The following is a 20,319-nucleotide window of genomic DNA, read 5'->3' on the forward strand; positions in this document are numbered from 1 at the left end:
TATATATATATATATATATATATATATATATATATATATAAAATCTGTTTGTATATATTTGTATATGTATAAAATGTGTGTATATGTATTTATACATATATATATATATAATGAATTACAGACAAGCACAAACGCAAGCAAGCAATCAATCACAGAGCTTTAGTAGAATATAGATACGGAAAACTTACCCCTTCTCCATAAGGAGGATGCAATTTTTGACACTGTCTTGGTCAGGACAGAGGTCAACATAGAGAATTCTGAAACAGATTGAAAAATGAAACAAAAAAAAAAACCCATTTTAGATAATTCATAACAATATGTCATTTTTTTTTTTTTGCTTTATTATTTATAGATGCAAACATAGCTGTCTAGTTAAGAAGTTTGCTTTGCAGTCACATGGGTTTGAGTTCAGTCCCACTGCATGGTACTTTGGACAAACAATGCTTTGGGAGAAAGGATTTGGTAGAAGGAAACTTAGAATATGAGGACAGCACTGGGTCCTCCTACACAACCTACACTCACCACTCCATCTCTCACTTTCTCATTATACCTCACATTAATCCCTCCCTCCTTTCTCCAGTCCCCTGCACACTCTCTCCCCCTGTACTGTATATTTTCTTACTCTCTTTACTATTAGGTTAGTCAACATTACTCCATAAGGAGCATAGTGCTGGTGACCTGGTTTCTCTGAGATATATATATTCCTCCTTGGCTGGCAATATGTGCATCTCTGATCAGGAGCAGGAATAGTGGGGGAGCCTATAACCATGTGTTGAGAGGAATTCTATGGGGTTTGGGTAATTCACCTTTGGAAACATGGGTGTTTCGTTCAGCATCCCTAAACAACCCTTATTCAGGGACCTTTTGGGCAGGATGGGCTACTCAGCCTGAAGGAAATTCTAACTGGGCCCCACCTGCAAGGTCATGCACTGTTAATCTTGATATGAGATCACATAGTTGTGACGCATGTGCTTGGTGTACCCTTATCAGACGGGTAGTCATGATGGGTATAATGGGCTTCGTATATTTTACCCCAGTGTCACTTTGATGGCATGCACTGCTCTCTCACTCAATAATAATAATAATAATAATAATAATAATAATAATAATGATAATACAAGAGAAAGTAAGAGAGAGAGAGAGAGAGAGAGAGAGAGAGATGGATGTAAAGTTTACCTTTGAAGGTGCTGGTGTTGAAGATGGTGTTGTAGAATGGTATAGGATGATTTGGGGCTGGCAGCGTTCTTCTGTCTGTAGAAGAATGGTAAAATATTGTGTGAGGAATATGAGGAATATTTTAAAAGTATACACATACAGAATAACATACACAAACATACATATATATATATACACGCACAAACATTCAGACATACACACACACAAACATACATACACACACAGAAACATACATACAATTTCATACACATTAACACATTTGCACAACACACAAATTTACAAGTGGGCAATAAAGAAATAAGAAACGTTAGCATGCCGGGTGAAATGCTTCGTGGTATTTCATCTGTCTTTATGTTCTCAGTTCGAATTCCACTGAGGTCGACTTTGTCTTTCATCCTTTTGGGGTATTTAAATTAAGTACCAGTTTCATACTGGAGTCGATCTAATTTCAGGCCTAGTACCTAGAGTAGAAAAGAATATAATAATTGGGACATTATATTTTTCATGTGTACAGGCACAGGCATGGCTGAGAAGTTTGCTTGGCAATCACCTTGTCTTGGGTTCAATCTCACTGTGCAGTAACTTGGACAAAGTATCTTCTACTGTAGCCCCAGGTCAGCCAATGCCATGTGAGAGAATTTGGTAAATAGTAAATGAGTGGAACTATTCGCGTGTGCATGTGTGTGTGTGTCTTTGTATTTCCCCCCAGCATCACTTGACAACCCGTGTTGGTTTGTTTACATCTCTGTAGTTTAATTAGAGGTTCGACCGCTAGAATAAGTACTAGACCCAAAAATAAGCACAAAGGTCGGTTAGTTTGACGACCTTCAAGCAGGTGCTCTAGCATGGACGCAGTCCAATGACAGAAACGAGTAAAAGATAAAAGATAAAAAAAAGCATTCACTTTACTTACAGAGAAACAAATACACCATTTTGTATCTGGAAAAAAAAAAAGAAAGAAAATTACAAAGAATCTTTGTGTGTGTGTGTGTGCGCGCGTGCGTGTGTGTGTGTGTGTGTGTGTGTTATCAGTATAAGTGAGGTAACATTATAGAGTGGGGAGACATCATTCTCATCAAGCTGAAAATATGTCTTAGAAGAGTGATTGAACACTACAGTTCAGTCCAAGCCAATGAGGCTGGATATGATCCATGTGAATATCTGGGCCACTGAAGCACTCAGTTAACAAGTGTTCAATGTTGTTAAATCTTGATAAGAAATAAAGGACTGCTAACCTGCTCTGTTGGACTGTTAAGTTGTTAAGTGGAACAGCTAAGCTGGACTGCTAACCTAATAGTAAAGCTGGACTATTAAGCTGGATTGCTAAGCAGGACTACTAAGCTGGATTGCTAAGCTGGACTGCTAAGCTGGACTACTAAGCAGGACTGCTAAGCTGGACCGTTAACTTGCTCGGTTGGACTGCAGCTAAGTTGAAGTGCTAAAGCTGCTAAGCTGGACGACTAACTTCTATATTTAAACTGCTAAGTTGTTAAGTTGAACTGCTAAGCTACTAACTTGAACTGTTGTCTTGCTGGATTCTAAGGTGGTGACTTTTCCTTTGAATAAACAACAGTAGTTTGGATGGGGAAGGAAGACTCATATACAAAGACAATTATTGGTCTTCCTCCAAGAAAAATAAAAGCCTTCACCAAGCTTGTGTATATATGTGTATATATGTGTAGGTGTAAGGTCTACTTTGTCTCATGGAGGCCTCAGAGAACTACAACATCATCAGTAGTAACAGCAACAACAACAATAAGAGGTTCATGGGTCTGATCACACCCTTCTTCCCATGGGAATGTAAGCTCAATCATGAATCAGTTTCTTGGTCTTGTCAAACTGCAAAACCACATCTGGTCTCAGAGCAACAATCACAGCAGCAGCAGCAGCAACAACAACAACAGCAGCAAAAATAGCAGTGTTAACAATAGCGACAGCAGCAGCAACAGTAACAACAGCAGTAGCAACAATAACAACAACAACAACAACAAAAATCTCACACTCATATCGCAATGTCACAAAGTAATGTTCATCAGTGAACTAGACTGAAAAACGATGATTTGCAGTTTAGTTCTAAAGACATTCCAGCAAACTCAAAAGAAAATATGTCAGTCACTGTTGCATATGTTACAACAATTTCTTCCTTGTATAGCAACAATGTGTTTATAACACACTTGGTTTGTTGGTACAATATGTTTGACATGTCGTGTTTTGTCAGCCAGAAGTCCCAGGACCATTGCCTCTAAACAAGCCACTAGTGCTATTCTTTTATTCTTCTATTTGTCTCAGTCATTTGATTGTGGCCATGCTGAAGCATCACCTTTAGTTCCCAGGACTTATTCTTTGTAAGCCTAGTACTTATTCTTTTGGTCTCTTTTGCTGAACTGCTAAGTTACAGGACGTAAACACACCAGCATCGGTCATCAAGTGATGTTGGGGAGACAAACACAGACACACAAACACTTCTTTCAGTTTCTATCTACCAAATCCACTCACAAAGCTTTGGTTGGCCCGAGGCTATAGTAAAAGACACTTGCCCAAGGTGTCACGTAGTGGGACTGAACCCGGAACCATGTGGTTGGTAAGCAAGCTACTTACCACACAGTCACTCTTGCGCCTGTTTATAATTCAGCAAATGAATTATTTGCTGATCAATGCTGGTATCTGCCAACTGATAAAAAAAAAAATTGCTATTTGCTCTGTTTAATTCTTTGGTATCCACATAATTTTATCAAATGTAATGCCTTTTATCTCACTGTTTATAATTAATCATATATTTTTATGTAGCTTAGAGATTTTTAAAATGACATTATAGGATAGATGTTAGAGGCTGGATCTAGCTGGTTTGAACTTAAAACAGGTAGAATATTTCGGTCAGATGTGGCTGGTTTAACCTTTTCGATACCAACCTGGCAGAAACCACCTCTGGCTCTGTAGTACAAATGTCTTGTTTTCAAAAGTTCTGAATTAAAATCTTCCACCAAACCTTAGTCACAATTTATGTTCCTAACACTAGCTTAACGATAACTAAGCTATTTTACTAAATTCTTTGTTATATTTAAAATTGATTGAAAGAAACACAGAGCATCTCAACAGAAATATAGTAAAAAAAAGGGTTAAATGCTAATGGGTTACAGTGAGATCTAAAATGATGATTTACATATATATTCTTCAAACATTCTGGCATATTCAAATGAAAATATGCTAGTTGCTGTTGTGTATGTCACGAGAGAACAATTTATCCTTTTTACATTTCTGAAATATAAAAACGCAGGCTAATTACCTTCCGTTCTATCATTGGGTGAACCAATTCAGAGGCATTGTCAGTGTTCTGGAAAAGAAAACAAAATATGTAAGGTCTTTTGCTTATCTTCGTGGACCCTTATCTCCTTGATGGGGGTCATAGGGACACTGTGATGACATATATAAGATGTATCTTGGATGTATCTTGGATGTATCTAGACATGGCAAAGTTCATCATTCAGCAGATCTGAACATAACAAATTTCTGTATGTGTGTGTGTGAGAGAGAGAGAGAGAGAGAGAGAGAGAGAGAGAGAGAGAGATAGAGAGAGAGAGACAGACAGACAGACAGACAGACTCTCAACACCTGGCACAAATATATGTACACACAAACAGACAGAAGAATCAACATTACCTCAATTACATGTAACCGTGGCAATAACTTTTGGAATCGGGAGAAACCTTGCAATCTGGAATGAAAAAAAAATACGAGGAGATTATATGTGTGTGTGTCTGGAGTGTATGTATATGGCATGATATACATAAACACACACATATATGAGGAGTGTATGAAAAGTCTTCAGTCTCAAAAAAAGAAAACATGGTACAAGACTTCTGATGAAAGTACAAGACTTCAAGGCCCAAAACTTTTCATAAACCCCTTGTATGTGTGCATATATATATATATATATATATATATATATATATATATATATACCACTATCATCATCAGTGTTTTAAATCCAGGATTTGTCCCTGTTAACAGGGCTGGCCGGATCTACCTCAATGCCATAGTAACCAAGGTAGGCAGGTGCAGCCCACTCCAACCTTTGGGCTGGTTGGTGCCCATTCTCCTTTGCTATCATAAGGCTTTTGTGAAGCTGGTTTTTCAATGAGGAGCATGCCCTTCCTTACCCCCAACCTCAGTTTCTAGACATGAGTGATCCCGAGATCAAGGCCTCTACCATGATTTTTAAGAAATGTGGTGGAAAACTAGCTCAGGAAGGCAGGACGCTACTCCCTGAAACCCTTTTCGGGGCTATAGTAGTAGAAGACACTTGCCCAAGGTGGCATGTAGTGAGACTGAACCCAGAACCATGTGGTTGAGACGCAAACTCCTTACCACACAGCCACACCAGTGCCTATAGTAGAAAGAATTACCAAAACACAGTGGAATGGATTGGCAGAATCGTTAGAGCATCGGACAAAATGGTTTGTGATATTTTGTTCCATTTTTTTAAATTCTGAGTTCAAATCCCACCAGGAGTGACTTTGCTTTTTATCCTTTCTGGGTCAATAAAATACAGTTGCAGCGAAATTTTGGGCTCAGAAGTGTCAACCAATCCAAAACCCACCCACCCACTTCAGAAGTGCTGGCCTTGTGCCCATATTATAAAGAATTCTTGAAGTATTACAATAAGAATGGTTAAGTATTTAGCCCCTTGTGGGCAATAAAGAAATAAGAACGGTTTAAGTATGATGGTGCTTCACAAGAAGGAACCAAGGTTAAAGGTTTAAGACATGGTTAAGACACATGCACACACATGCATGTGCGTGTGTGTGAGTGCGCATGTGTGTGTATGTGTATGTTTACGAAGAAACCATCGGAAGCAGTAACAAGGATGCAATCTCAGTGTTACATTAAAAGTTGCACTGCTTTCTGAGCCCAAACCCCACCATTATCACCATCATCATCATCATCATCATCCTCATCATCATCATCGTTGTCAGCACCCCCTGCTACCACCAGTAGAACATCACCAACACACCATCATCATCGCTACTATCTATGCCATAATCACCACCACCACCACCACCACTGCTAGCATCAATGAACACAACTGCAATAAAAACAACAAGTGGCATAAAACAAACACAACAAAACTATAAAAAAATCACAAAACAAAACAAATAAATATCAAACAAAAAGACTGCAGCTGTGCAGATTGATTGAGGAAGTTGACTGAACTGTTTTAGGGGACATTATTATTACTATTATTATTATTATTAATATTATCATTATTATTATCATTATGTGTTGGTGGTGTTTTGTTGTTGTTGTTATTAGTGGTGTCATTGATAGTGATGATGTAGTCGCTGGTGGGGTGGGAGTGGGGGTGGTGGTCAACTGGTCAAGACATGCCCAAAAGGCATCACATGTTTGTCTTCTCTTCCGGCAATTATGTGAAAGACAAAGGTTGGCGAAAATGGAAAACACTCCAGATTAAAAGACAACAACCACCACCACCACCACCACCACCACCACCACTACTACTACTACTACTACTACTACTAATAGTAGTAGTAGTAGTAGCAGGAACAACAACAACAACAGCAACAAAAAGGAATATAAAATGATGGTGGTGGTAGCAATGACAGTGTTGGCAGTGGTGGTGGTAATGAAAAATGTTGATCAGAAGAAGAAAAGGGGAAACTTACTTGTGAGAAAGGTCTTTGAAAGTTTCTATGCTGGGGTCGAAACAAACAGCAGTTCTGTAAAATAGATTTATTAACAAAAAGGATTTAATTAAACAAATTTTAAGGAAAAGAATAAATAAATAGATGTTAAAAAAAAAAAGAAACAAAAATGAAATTAAAAAAAAAGATTCTAGTCTGATGAGAGTTTGAAGATTTGTCACAAGAACTGGAAATATCTTTAAATTTGTTTCAGTCATTGGAGCAAGGCCATGCTGGAGCACCCTTTTCAAATGCTTTAAGTCAAACGAGCCAACCCTGGTACTTATTTTTTATGAGTCTAGCACTTATTCTATCAGTCTTTCTCACAAACTGCTAAGTCATGAGGATGTAAACAAACCAGCATTTGCCAAGCAATGTGGAAGAAGTCAAGAAGACTCGTCTGGCGTGCTAACATTTCTGTCAGCTTGCCACCTTAACACACACATATTATCAATGTCATAAGATAGAGAAATTCAAAGGATTGGTTTGGTCCAATGGTAGAACAGCAGTCATGTTTACAGGAGGTGTGGGTTCAAGTTCCAAGAGCAACCTTCAACTTTTTTCTCTCAAAATTAACCTAATAATTATAGACTATTATTTATACCTACATCTGCTTCATGGTTCCCCATTCAAAAGAAGATTATATATGCATGTGCATGTGTGTGTGTGTGTGACTTGTGGTGGTGTCACAATCTCATGACTGTAAACGCAGTGCTCTAACCACAGAGCCATGCACCTTCTTATAGTAAATCTCTAGTTTTCTGAGAACGCATCCAGGAGTAAAGGCCAGTTCATAAACCTGTTTACCTTATAGTGGGAACGTCTGTAGGCTGTGACTGAATCATTTCATTAAGCAGTTTGTCACACATCTCCACCTCTTCTAATGGAAGTATCTCATTGGTCAAAATATGAGCATCAGGTTGGTTCTCTTCTGTACAAAATATCACACCTTCTCTAAAAGTAAAAAAAAAAATATTAAAAAAAAATGTATTAAATACATTACAAAATACTTGCTATGTGTTTGTATGTGTCTGTATGTGTTTATATGTTGTATCCTTGTTTTGTTAATTGAATTTCAACAATAAGGGTACGGTGACATTATCGTTTTTATTGAAGGAAGATAATTTTGTCAAGTTGTGAAAGAGAGAGAAAGGGTGGGAGATGAGCAGGAGAGAGAGAGAGAGAGGAAGGTGAGAGAGGGTGAGGTGGGAGGTGAGAGAGGGTGAGGTGGGAGGTGAGGGAAGGGAGAGGGGAAAGAAGTGCAAGGGGAGGGAAGGAAGGAGGTGAGAGCTGGAAGGGTTGAGAGAAAGGAAGGGGTTGAGACAGAGGAAGGTGGGAGAGAGGGAAGGTTGGGACAGAAGAAGGTGGGAGAGAAGGAGGGTTGAGAGAGAGAAAGGTGGGAGAAAGGGAGGGTTGTGAGAGAGGGAGGGGTCGAGGGAGAGAGGTAGGAAGAGAAGAGTGGATGACAGACAAAAATTAGAGACCAGACTAAAACAGGACAAATGTCCCTTACCACATCAAAAAAAAAAAGAATGAAATTAAAGCTTACTTGGGTGGCATAGTCAAAAGATCAGGGTAGGCACACTCATCAGGATGTTGCCAATAACTCTGGTGCCGCAGTCGGGACCAATAGTTCCGGTGTACTTTGATGACATTCAAGATACTCTCAGCTACACTGTAACAGAAAAACGTAAGGGTAAGGTGTGTGGTTTGAAACAGACTGCAGCTGCTATTTCTAGCATGATGTGTTGAGTCGGCAGTTATTGATGTTGTTGCTGTGGTTTTAACCCCAGGTCAGTCGTGATTTGGGAGATCTATGATCAAAGTGCTCCAACTGTGACCATCCCCACATTCATCCACACCCTTCTTGAATACTTTTGATCATAGGCCGGCTGGTTCAGGTTTGACCTAGGGCTACATTAGATAATGTAGTCCAAAGAAGGCTACATTAAATAATGTAGTCCTAGATACACTATACCAGAATAAAGGATTTGATAGTTGCTGTTGAAATACATTTGGTCATAGGTCTGACAATAATGACGACGACGATGGTGGTGGGGATGATGACCTGATTGGAAGAGTAGGAATATTCGAAGTAAAGCTTACCTGTCTGAAGGAGGCGCCAGTGGTCCCAAATCAGGGCAAGGATCACCTAAAAGACTCTTTATGGAATAGGCCACACCCTCAGCCAGAGATTTCAGACAGTAACCACCCTGAAACAGTGAATAATTACTGGTATTTAGAGAGGGGCACACAAAGAGTGAGAGAGGTGGAGGGGAGAGAAAGAGAGAGAGAAAAGTACGATAGAGAGAAATGCAAAATGCTGTCCCCATCCATGGGTCTTGTCAGCCCACACTTTGAGTTGGCACACTTAATATTGGCACATTGAAAGGTAAGCTTAATGAGATTGCCAGAGGGTAAGCAAAAAAGGTAAAGGTGATGCTTTAGATAGAAATAATTACAGAGGTACTCTTTCTATCATGGTCAATGTAATGATCACATGCTACACACCTTCCTTCCAAGCACTGCTGTAAACAGCAGAAGTGAGCTAGAACGTTAAAACTTAGTGCACGTGCACAGTTAGAATTCAAGGTTAATCTTTGTCAGGCAGCCTTAATGGAATCAGATGGAAGGCTATGAAATACTGTAACTTACCTCGAGGATAGTACAAATTTTTCCATTGGCTAAAGTAGACAGCATATGTGTAAAATGAGCATAAGCCATAGGGGACACACTCATTTGACCCTAGAAAAAGAATAACATGTTTAAAGCACAAGATATTAACAGTATTATTTAAAGAACATATATGCTAACTTATCCATAAAAATATATATATTAGAACATCTATACTAGCTTATCCATAAAAATATATATATTAGAACATCTATACTAGCTTATCCATTAAAATATATATATTAGAACATCTATACTAGCTTATCCATTAAAATATATATATTAGAACATCTATACTAGCTTATCCATAAAAATATATATGTATATATATTTTACAATTCTGCACTGATATTGTTTTTCTCTTGCTCAGAGATTTAATAGAACATATTTCTCTCTTGTTATAAATAATTAAAATATTACTATGCAAAGACATTTCCTAAACTAACCCCATATTTATCAGTTTTGGTTAACCCTTTTGTTACCATATTTCTGTTGAGATGCTCTGTGTTTCTTTCAATTAATTTTAAATATGACAAAGAATTTAGTAAAATAACTTAGTTATCATTAAGCTAGTGTTAGGAACATAAATTGTGACTAAGTTTTGGTGGAAGATTTTAATTCAGAACTTTTGGAAACAAGACATTTCTCCTACAGAGCCAGGGGTGGTTTCAGGCGGGTTGATATCAAAAAGGTTACACACACACACTTCCACTCCACTCAATTCCACTGACAAGATATTGGTAAGCAGAAGGCTATAGAAAAAGACAGTTAGCAAACATGTCTTATAGTGAGATGAAATGTTATGTGATTGTGAAGTGAATGTCTGAAGAACACAAGCATATTAGCATCCTTTCTGTATATCGGTAAAAACCAATTCCAAAGGTGATTGAGAGACATGAGACCAACACCAATAGATTGTAGTGTTTTAGACATTAATTCATTAACACCATTATCATCATCACTATCATCATCACCATTACCATCATCATCATCAACACCACCACTATCATCATCACCATCACCATCATCATACCAACATCATCACTAATACCACCACCACCACCACAACCATTACGATCATCACCACTAACATCACCATCACCCTTGCTGCCATTAATACCACCACCACCAGTTCCATCGTCATCGTCATCATCCATAGTATTTCCTCTGCAAAAAAATGGACTTCACCTTACTTGAGGAAGGAAGGCTTGAGTAAAAGGAAGAGCACATTAGTACACGGTACCTTGATGTCACCAAATGCCGAATCAAATCCTGCAGAGATGAGGACAAGCTGGGGATTGAACTAGAAGCCGAAAAAGGAACAAAAAGAAACTGAAAAGTTGAATATGGGTGAATACATTGGGAAGTTTAGATTGTGTTGACCTCAAAATCTCTGGGTTGTGCTGCAAATTACCTCAAATGGATCCTGAGAAATGCTTAAATGGTAAAAAATATTCCTTAATATTTCTGCCATGCCACCGTAATAATAATAATAATAATAATAATAATAATCCTTTCTACTGGAAGCACACGGCCTCAAATTTGGGGGAAAGGAATTAGTTGATTACATCAACCCCAGTATTTCACTGGTACTTAAAGGATAAAAAGGATAAAAAGGTAAAGTCGACCTCGGTGGATGAAAGGCAGAAATTACACCGCAGAATTTGAACTCAAAACATAATGAGTCAGAGGAGACATTGCATTTTTTCCCAACACTAATGACTCTGCCAGTTCATTGCCTTAAAATGATAATCGTTTCTGATTTAGACACAAAGCAGGCTAATTTAAGGAGTGGTAGGGGTGATTGATACAATGGACCGTCCCAGTATATGACAGGTACTTAATTTTAACAAGCCTAAAATGATGAAAGGCATAGTTGACATATGGTAACTGTAGTGGTAGTAAAAGATAGTTAAAGACGGTTGGTGGTGGTAGGGTGGTGGTAGTGGTGGAAGTAGTGGTGATGTTCACAGTGGTGGTGTTAGCAATGATGGTGGTGGGGGGAACTGGAGCTTGTGATGGTGGTGGTGTTAGTGATGATGGTAGGGGTGGTGGTATTAGCAATGACAGTGGTGCTGGTAGTGTTGGAACTAGAGGTTGTGGTAGTGGTGGTGTTAGTGAGGATGGTGAGGAGGATTGGAGGTTGTTGTGATGGTGGCGCTGGTGTTAGTGATGACGGTAGGGGTGGTGTTACAACTAGAGGTTGTGGGGGTGGCGTTAGCAACGACAGTTGTGTTGGATCTAGAGGTTGTGGTAGTTGTGTGGTGGTGATGATAATAATGGTGGTGGTGGTAATAAATGTCAAAATGGTGATAGTTAATATTACTGACTGCTAGTTACAAAGACTTGATCACAAAACATAACAAATGCTACAAGACAAGGCATTCAGTCCACCATGCTACCTACCATGTCCACCATCCCACCAAGCTACATAAATAATTGAATATATATATATATATATATAAATATTAGTGCTAAGCAGTGTTTAGGCATAAGCAAAGTTTAGGTTAGTTAAAATATGTTTGTGGAATATTTCAACTGCTAAAAAGTAAATTCACTGCAGTTAGCATAAAGAAAAATATTTCTCTTATGGTATAAAGGTGAGTAAACACCTTATTTGTTCAGCGCCACCATATATCAGGACTCCCAGACATTGATGTTTCAAGTTAATTGGTTTTTATCAATGGAAGGTACCTAAGGGAGGCAACTCTGAACAAATCTTATAAAGCAATGGCTTTATGTAAAATGCAGTCAACAACATTGACTGATTTATTGAATAAATTTACTCTTTAGTGTTTCAAGATATTTTTACGCAGTTTTTGTAAATATATCTGTTAAAATGAGATGTCAGTGTTATTTTCATTTTTGCATAATTAAGACGACAGTTTATTAACTGCACACTATAGATATATAAATGTAAGTATGTATGTATGTAAATATCGATATATATATATATGTATGTATGTATATAATACATTAATCTGTTTAATAATAGTTATTACTTATGTTTAGCTGAGTAAGATATACAGAGAGAAGGTTTTAATGATGAGCAGATGACTGAACAGCATACCTCAGGGCATCCAAGGGCTGCATCATAACCAGAGGATATTAAAACCAATTGAGGATCAAACTGAAATCGAACATCACAATATAACACATGTACACAGAATTAAAACAAACAAACAAACAGAAAACAATTATATACAAATTATACAAGTTTGGTCATCAATAACATTTATATATATTTCAGTGTTGCATTTGTCTTTCTCAGTATTTTGATTTTGATTAGAGAATATCAGGGGGAAAACTAAAGAATTTAGACCATGGAAAAACCATTCTAGATATTTAACCTCTTTCTTTTTTTTTACCATATTTCTCTCATAATATTTTAAACCATATTTTTGTGCTACTTTCTTTTTTTTTTTTTAAATAATTTTGAAAATACTGAAGAATTTATTGGAATGACTTTGTTCCTTATTAAGTTGGTATTTGGAACATAAATTTATGCGAAATCTTATGGGAATGTTATAATTCAGATCATTTCAATCCATTAGTTACCATATTTCTGTTGAGAAGGAAGCATATAGAAGATGTGGAAGGTTAAAAAATGGAAAACGAAAAAGTAAAAATTTAAAAGTAAAAACAGTAGAGCTTAAATTATAAGGCTAGAAACATATCAACACACACACATAAAATATATAACAGTAAATATAAATCTCAGTTGATTCGCAAAATGAAGGAAATGCCTTCATTTACAACAGAAGATCAAAAATAAAATCTCAGATGCAAAAAAGAAACGAACACGCAATACAATGAGAAAAGTATTAAAAGTGCCCCTTGCACAAATTGCATGGCATGTGCACACTTGCTCATACGAGCATCCACAAAAATGTAAGCATATGCACATATGTGGTTTAGTGCACATGTGATTTAGTGTTTGTCCCCCTACCCCCACCCAACCATCTCTTGACAACTAATGTTGGTGTGTTTACATCCATGAAACTTAGCAGTTTAGCAAAAGAGACCGATAGAATAAGTACTAGGCTTACAAAGAATAAGTCCTGGGGTTGATTAGTTCAACTAAAGGCAGCCGCAGTAAAATTACTGAAACAAGTAGAAGAATAAAAGAATATATATATATATATATATATATATATATATATATATATAACAATATTTAAATAAGGTCATTACTACAGAATAATGCCCTTATATAAATATAAATGAATAATTATATTCTTGGGAATAAAAAATGATGGGTTTTTTTTCCCATATGAATTTTTTACAAACTAGCTTCCTGATAAAATTCTTGTAAAAGATTTTTATCCCATTATTGATTTAATTATAGAGATACATACATACATACATACCTTGTCAGTCAACCTGCAATATATACCCTGTTAGTTGACCAATACATATTTTTAATATATATTTGATGTGAATTCAAAGAGACAAGGAGATGAAATGAGCGATAGCTTACCTCATAGGCAACTGGCATCAAAATATGATGGAAGATGGCAAGATAATCTGATTCTGTTAATCCAATCTAGAAATAAAGAACATAGCAGTGTTCTAGAACATGTATATAGAGTGTAAAGGGGTGTATATAGAGTGTAAAGGGGTGTATACAGAGGAGCATAGAGGTACAAAGAACAGTGTGCATAAAGAGTTAAATAACATGCATTTATACAGGTAAATGCAGTGTGCATAGAGGTGTATATGGAAATCTACAGGGGTGTATAAAGCTGTGTATAAATTGTAAATACTGTAAATATACAGGTATATATAGGATGCAGAGATGTGCATATGGAAGTCCAGAGAGATGCATAAAACAGTGTATATAAAAAGTATACATAACATGTGTGTGTGTGTGTGTAATAAGAAAACAGAAAATGGAGATAATATTGATGAACAACAATTGATTTGCATCAATTATTATTTATTAATTATTTACAAAAAGACTGGATCCTCGGTGGAATTTGAACTCAGAATGTAAAGACAGATGAAATACCACTAAGCATTTCGCCCGGCGTGCTAACGATTCTGCCAGCTCACCCGCCTTGATGATGAATTTAATAATGATGATAATGATGATGCTAATGATGATGATCCTTACCTTGTTTAAAGGAACATTGATGTTAAAGCCAAGCCCAGGACCTTTTCCTACAAAGTCGTAGTCAGATTGTCGTAAACAGGGCCAGAATTGTCCATTTTGGTAACGGTGGATGGAGAAGTATAAGACACTGGTAGAAGGACAAGAAGACAGGGTTATACCAATGTGTGTGTATGTGTGTGTGTATGTGAATATCCATGTTGATTAAAATTGATGGAGAAATATAAGACACACATAGAACAACAACAACAAGGAGACAAAATTATATCAATGTTTGTGTGTGTGTGTGTGCATATGTATGTGTCTGTGTGAGTGTGTGTGTATGTATGAGCAAAAAGGATTACATCAATATGTGTGTACATGTATATGTGAACTTGTGTGTATGTATGGTTGTGTAAATGAAATATCGGCCAAATTTCCTTCACTTCATATCCTAATATTTCAGAAAAAGTTATATAATACACTATGAGGTGTGACAGTTACAGCTAAAAATGTCACTGATCAAAGGTCTGCTGGATGAGGGCAGACCTAGGGTTAAACAAGAAACAGTAAAGTAATCTTTCTGTTGTTACTTACCGCGGATCGTCATAGTAACTGTACTGTGTAGCCTGGCCGTGATGAACGTCCCAGTCAACAATCAGGATCCTGTTAATTAACAAGATAATAATCAATTACAAAAAAACAGAGTCAGCATATTTGATTATGGGACACAAGTATACAACAGTGAAATATCATGCTATATATGTAGGTGTATATGTAGGTGAAGACACATGGCTCAGTGGTTAGAGCATTGGGCTTACATTCATGAGGTAATGAGTTCAATTCCTAAACTGGGCTGTGTGTTGTGTTCTTGAGCAAGACATTTTATTTCACGTTGCATCAGTTCACTCAGCTGTAGAAATGAATTGCGACATCACTAGCGCCAAACTGTATTGGCCTTTGCCTTGAATAACACCAGTGGCACAGAGAGGGGAGGCTGGTATGCATGGAAAACTGCTCATCTTCCATAAGCAATCTTGCCTGGATTTGTGTTTCCGAGGGGAACTTCCTAGATGCAATCCCATGGTCATTCATGATGGAAGGGGGTTTTTATGTATGTGTATATCTCTCTCTCTCTCTCTGTCTGTCTGTCTGTATGTATACATATAGTCCAACTCATGCTAGCATGGAAAGCGGACATTAAACGATGATGATGATGATGACATATATATACATACACACATACACATACCATGAGCTTCTTTCAATTTCCATTTACCAAGTTTACATACACGGTGTCACACAGCGGGACTGAACCCAAAACCATGCGGTTAGGAAGCAAACTCCTTAACCATACAGCCATGCCTACACCTTAATAAAGTACTTAATTATCTCTTGAATATGTATGTATTAAAAACTTTTGGGTCAAAATCTTTATTTACAATAATTGGAGACACAGTGTCTAGATAAGAAACAAAATGTTTTATTAATAAGGTCCTTTGTTGACTCTTAGGCCCTTTATTTATGATAAATTCTTACCTTTCAACTCCCTTTGATAAAGCATGGGCAGCAGCGATTCCTACATTATTGAGATAACAATAACCACAGAACTCATTGTAGAGGGCATGGTGGCCTGGAGGTCTGGGAAGGACAGAGAAGGAGAGAGAATTGTAGGTGAATTATAGAGTACATGGTGGTGGCGGTGTTGTGGTGGTGGTGGTGGTGATGGTGGTTGCAGTATGGCGATGGTTGTGGTGGTGATGGTGGCAGCAAACTGGAGTGTATGGAGGTTTGAGGAAGGACAGAGATTAAACAGAAATAATATTAGTCACGGTGGTAGTAGTGGTGGTGGTGGTGACAGCAGTGGTGGTGGTGGTGGTGGCGCAAGAGATAGAGGTCATTCCTAGAAACAACAAAAGATTTAATGAGCAAGCAAACATTCTGTACCAGAGAAGATAATTAATTAACTACCACTACTATCCACTACCCCACTCCTGTACAAGAAAAGTCACGAATTGTTCATTAATATATATGACTGTGTATATATATATATATATATACGCTTTTCAATTGAGCTAACTCAAAGTTGCCATGCAAACTCCCCACCATTTTTAACATAGACATGCAAATAAAATAAAGGATTTTACTCTTACCTCACTAAGGCAAACCCATTCCTTATCTGTGAATAAGAGAAATAATAATAATAATAATCACAGAACATTCAGGAATAATTGTATTGCTACCATCAACATCATCATTTTCAACAGTTTCGTGTCAGTTTCAGTTGCATCACATATATACTCACGCAGGTGTGTATGCAATATTATATTTTGAGGACGTAGAATTGTTAGTGCATATATGAAATCTGTTTTACTTTGTTGTAGGATTGGTTTTACCGTTTCTGCTGCTATTGGTACTGTTCCTGCTGAAGACGGTGGTGGCGGTTGTAGTGAAGGTATTTTAATGATTCTTCTGCTTGTTGTATAGTTTATGTACAATACAATGAGCTGTATTTGTTTGTTGAATTATGGTAATGTGGTGTAAGTGTTATAATGGTTGCGAGGACGACTGCACAGTGTATATGCTGTGAGAGTCGTTTAATGTGTTGGATGATGCATCATATGTGTTGCAAGATGCCAACAGTTAAACTTATTCCTCACTGCATCCTCTTTTCAGATAAATATTTCTTTAAGAAAGTCTCTTACCTTATTTTCAATAACTTTATCAACGAGTTTCACTGTACAGCCAAGTGCTATCCAAGCACATTTGTTAGTGTCCTGCAATGGTAAGGAGAAAAGAAATAAAATTCAACTCTTATGGTACCAGCCCACCTGAGGTCACCACCTTTACTTCTACAACACCAACCTACCTGTGACCAACACTTTTGATTCTATGACACCAACTCACCCAAGACCTTGGGTTCTATGATTCAAAACTTCTTATTTTAAAGTATATAAGTGCAGAAGTAGTTGTGTGGTAAGAAGCTTGCTTCTTACCACACAAGGCGGCGAGCTGGCAGAAACGTTAGCACGCCAGGTGAAATGCTTAGCGGTATTTCGTCTGCCGTTACGCTCTAAGTTCAAATTCTGCCGAGGTCGACTTTGCCCTTCATCCTTTCGGGGTCGATAAATAAAGTACTCTGAGCTACTTGCTAATAAATCCTATCCAAATCTTCCTCCAGTTAACAACTATAAAACAAAGTGTCTAAATTAAAGATGGGATTGTCACGGTTGGAACACTTTTGATCATAGATATGTTGGGTCAAAGTTGAGCTGACAGGAACGAAAATTCAGGAGGAGACAACTAACCTTTAAACGTTTATGACATAGATATACGAAACAATAAAAAAATAACCTGTAAAATTGATATAGATACAAATTTGGCAAATGCATCTCATGTAGTATACACTCATATATTCCTCCCACTCGTTTTTGGTTCCTCAAATATTGCTGTTACCCAAATTAATCCTTCACGAAGCAAATTGCTTAATACTCAGAGGAGATAACTTATATGAGTGTAATATTTCCGTTTAATATTTAGCCGCTACATTTGATACTAAAACCAGCTTTAAAACAGACCATAGAACTATAAAAATACATTTCTTCCTACAACAAATGCGATGTAATGTATTTAAAAATATCAAATGTCTTAAATCTATTTTTTTTAAATAAGCATACTATGTAGAAACACATTATTTCAGCAAGAAGAAACAAAAGTCTTCTCCCTTAGTTAAACTGCCATTACTGCGTCGACATGCTAACATCTGGAATTTCATTTGTATTTATATTTAAAACAGTTTATGGAAAAAGCCTCTTCGTTACTTCCAGAAAAAATTCTGTATTAGAACTGTATTATGCCTGGCAGTGTTAGGAGTAAAGTCAAAAGGTCATGGACCTATCGACGTCACAAGTCTTTGTGGGTGTTCACTGGCATGTTTATATATGCTTGTAATGTTTCATTTTATAAAAAAATATACTGAAATTACACTTTACCTTATGAAAGTAAAGACTGTCGTATTTAGTGGAAAACTCTTTTAATTCCTCGTTATCCATTTCCTCTGTTTTAATCAGAGCATCAATCAAATTTTTGCTGTGTTGTAAAAGTGCCATTTCTTCTGTTCCCACGCAACTCTGAAAGTGAAAAAAGAATCTCAGAATGTAACCATTGTTTAAATAACAAGTGTATGTGTTTGCTTAACCCTAACCCTAACCAACCTGAGGGAAGTGCAGGAGAAGGAGGGTGGGAGACAGCAGGATAGAGATGGTGGCAAAATGCCAGACATACTCCCAAGGAGCAGGGATCAGAATATATTATGCCCTGGCACTTGCCACCATCGATATCTCTCTCTTCCTTTACTCAACCTTGAGTTTCAAATGCCATAATATATATAAGTGACAGGATATTGTGAAGGGAGTGTGAGTAAGTGACAAAAGACCTGGGTATGTCTGGAGTTGAGGTGGAGGCTACTGGATAGCAATGATACAGAGAAACGGGTGTGAGGACAGGATTGGGGAGTGAGAGCTAGGCATAGTGTATGAGGGAGTTACGTGTGGTGAAGAAATAAGCATAAATTTCACAGATAAATCTGAATACTAAATGGTGAATCCTAACTGCCAGTTCTTAAGTGATCTTAATGAAAACCTTCCATCAAAATTTCATGTCAATTTATTTATTTTTTCAAATGCCAACTTAATATTGACAAAGCTATTTTACAAAATTCTTTATTATTTTTTAAATTAATTAAAACAAAAATCATGTTTCCACAGAAATATGGTAACAAAGTAGTTAATTCTTACATCAAGTTGTTGACATCTGTCAATAAGGTTTAGTTCATTACATCGTTTAAAGGCCTGGATAACTCGCTGTGGCTGTTCTGTAAAGTCAGGGATCCAAAAACACTCATGTTTGGTCATTTCTGGGTTGTAAATGAAACCAGTTGAACTAAAACATTCAAAAACAGAGCAGTCGGTTATACAGCAATAAGAAAGCTATAGAGAGAGTGATTGTTATATGGACTGTTAGATATGTAAATCGTCTGACGTTCCGTGTGTCATGTGGTTCGTCTGAGTTCATTGTTTCATTGTTGTTGTCTTGTGGGACTGTCGTAGTAAAATGTCATTGATATATATATGGCGGACATGATTTTTGTTTATTCATAACGAACATTGGGTGAGTGCGTTCTTTGTATGTAATTGAACAATAAATGTAATAATTAAATTGTATAACTCGTTGTGTTATCTCTGCGAGTCAGTCCGAGGGAAACATAACAGTGATGATCAGTTACATAGTGATAAACAGTTTTATACATATAGTGCATAAACAGAGCCTGGAAAACTGCTTTAAGATACATAGCATATTTCATGAATATGACTGTTTAAGTATCACAATAGCATGAAACTATTAGTAGCTCTTTTGGATGCGTATTTAATTTGATGTGTGTGTCAGCTTTTAGCACCAAAATGTACTGTTGTCACAAGAAGCTAACTGTCCACACAGCCCTGCCAAATCATCAGCATCCGAACAGCTGTGCCCAATCATCTCATTCCAACATCTAAGATGCAACAGATAAAACTGATGTTCATGATAAAGTATGAGAGGAAAAGAAAATGTCACTTAAATGTTTTTACTTACTTTGAAGCCATTTTTACTTCTTCAATCCTTTTTTTTATTTACTGGAAT

The 20,319-nt window shown here is 37.0% G+C and overlaps 1 protein-coding gene across 3 annotated transcripts in view; it reads right to left on the reverse strand.

Annotated features, from left to right (window-relative positions):
• LOC106869186 (histone deacetylase 6) overlaps window positions 1–20,319 on the reverse strand; it is a 36,745-nt gene that overhangs the window by 12,028 nt on the left and 4,398 nt on the right. For 2 of the 3 annotated variants that reach the window (XM_014914816.2, XM_014914815.2), the window contains exons 2-21: window positions 20,272–20,312; window positions 19,437–19,581; window positions 18,633–18,770; window positions 17,346–17,417; window positions 16,794–16,819; window positions 16,180–16,281; window positions 15,238–15,306; window positions 14,665–14,791; window positions 14,029–14,094; window positions 12,619–12,678; window positions 9,531–9,620; window positions 8,982–9,088; window positions 8,425–8,550; window positions 7,683–7,829; window positions 6,858–6,911; window positions 4,834–4,888; window positions 4,460–4,507; window positions 2,090–2,115; window positions 1,177–1,251; window positions 189–257 (exon numbers count right to left, since the gene is read on the reverse strand). In XM_014914816.2, coding sequence (XP_014770302.1) covers window positions 189–257; window positions 1,177–1,251; window positions 2,090–2,115; window positions 4,460–4,507; window positions 4,834–4,888; window positions 6,858–6,911; window positions 7,683–7,829; window positions 8,425–8,550; window positions 8,982–9,088; window positions 9,531–9,620; window positions 12,619–12,678; window positions 14,029–14,094; window positions 14,665–14,791; window positions 15,238–15,306; window positions 16,180–16,281; window positions 16,794–16,819; window positions 17,346–17,417; window positions 18,633–18,770; window positions 19,437–19,581; window positions 20,272–20,282 — 1,613 coding nt within the window. In that variant the 5' untranslated portion in view covers window positions 20,283–20,312. Of the gene's footprint in view, window positions 1–188; window positions 258–1,176; window positions 1,252–2,089; window positions 2,116–4,459; window positions 4,508–4,833; window positions 4,889–6,857; window positions 6,912–7,682; window positions 7,830–8,424; window positions 8,551–8,981; window positions 9,089–9,530; window positions 9,621–10,791; window positions 10,852–12,618; window positions 12,679–14,028; window positions 14,095–14,664; window positions 14,792–15,237; window positions 15,307–16,179; window positions 16,282–16,793; window positions 16,820–17,345; window positions 17,418–18,632; window positions 18,771–19,436; window positions 19,582–20,271; window positions 20,313–20,319 lie in introns of all 3 variants that reach the window. The other variant, XM_052974938.1, reaches the window with a different exon arrangement.

This window comes from Octopus bimaculoides, chromosome 20, assembly GCF_001194135.2.
Source record: "Octopus bimaculoides isolate UCB-OBI-ISO-001 chromosome 20, ASM119413v2, whole genome shotgun sequence".
Lineage (NCBI taxonomy): Eukaryota > Metazoa > Mollusca > Cephalopoda > Octopoda > Octopodidae > Octopus > Octopus bimaculoides.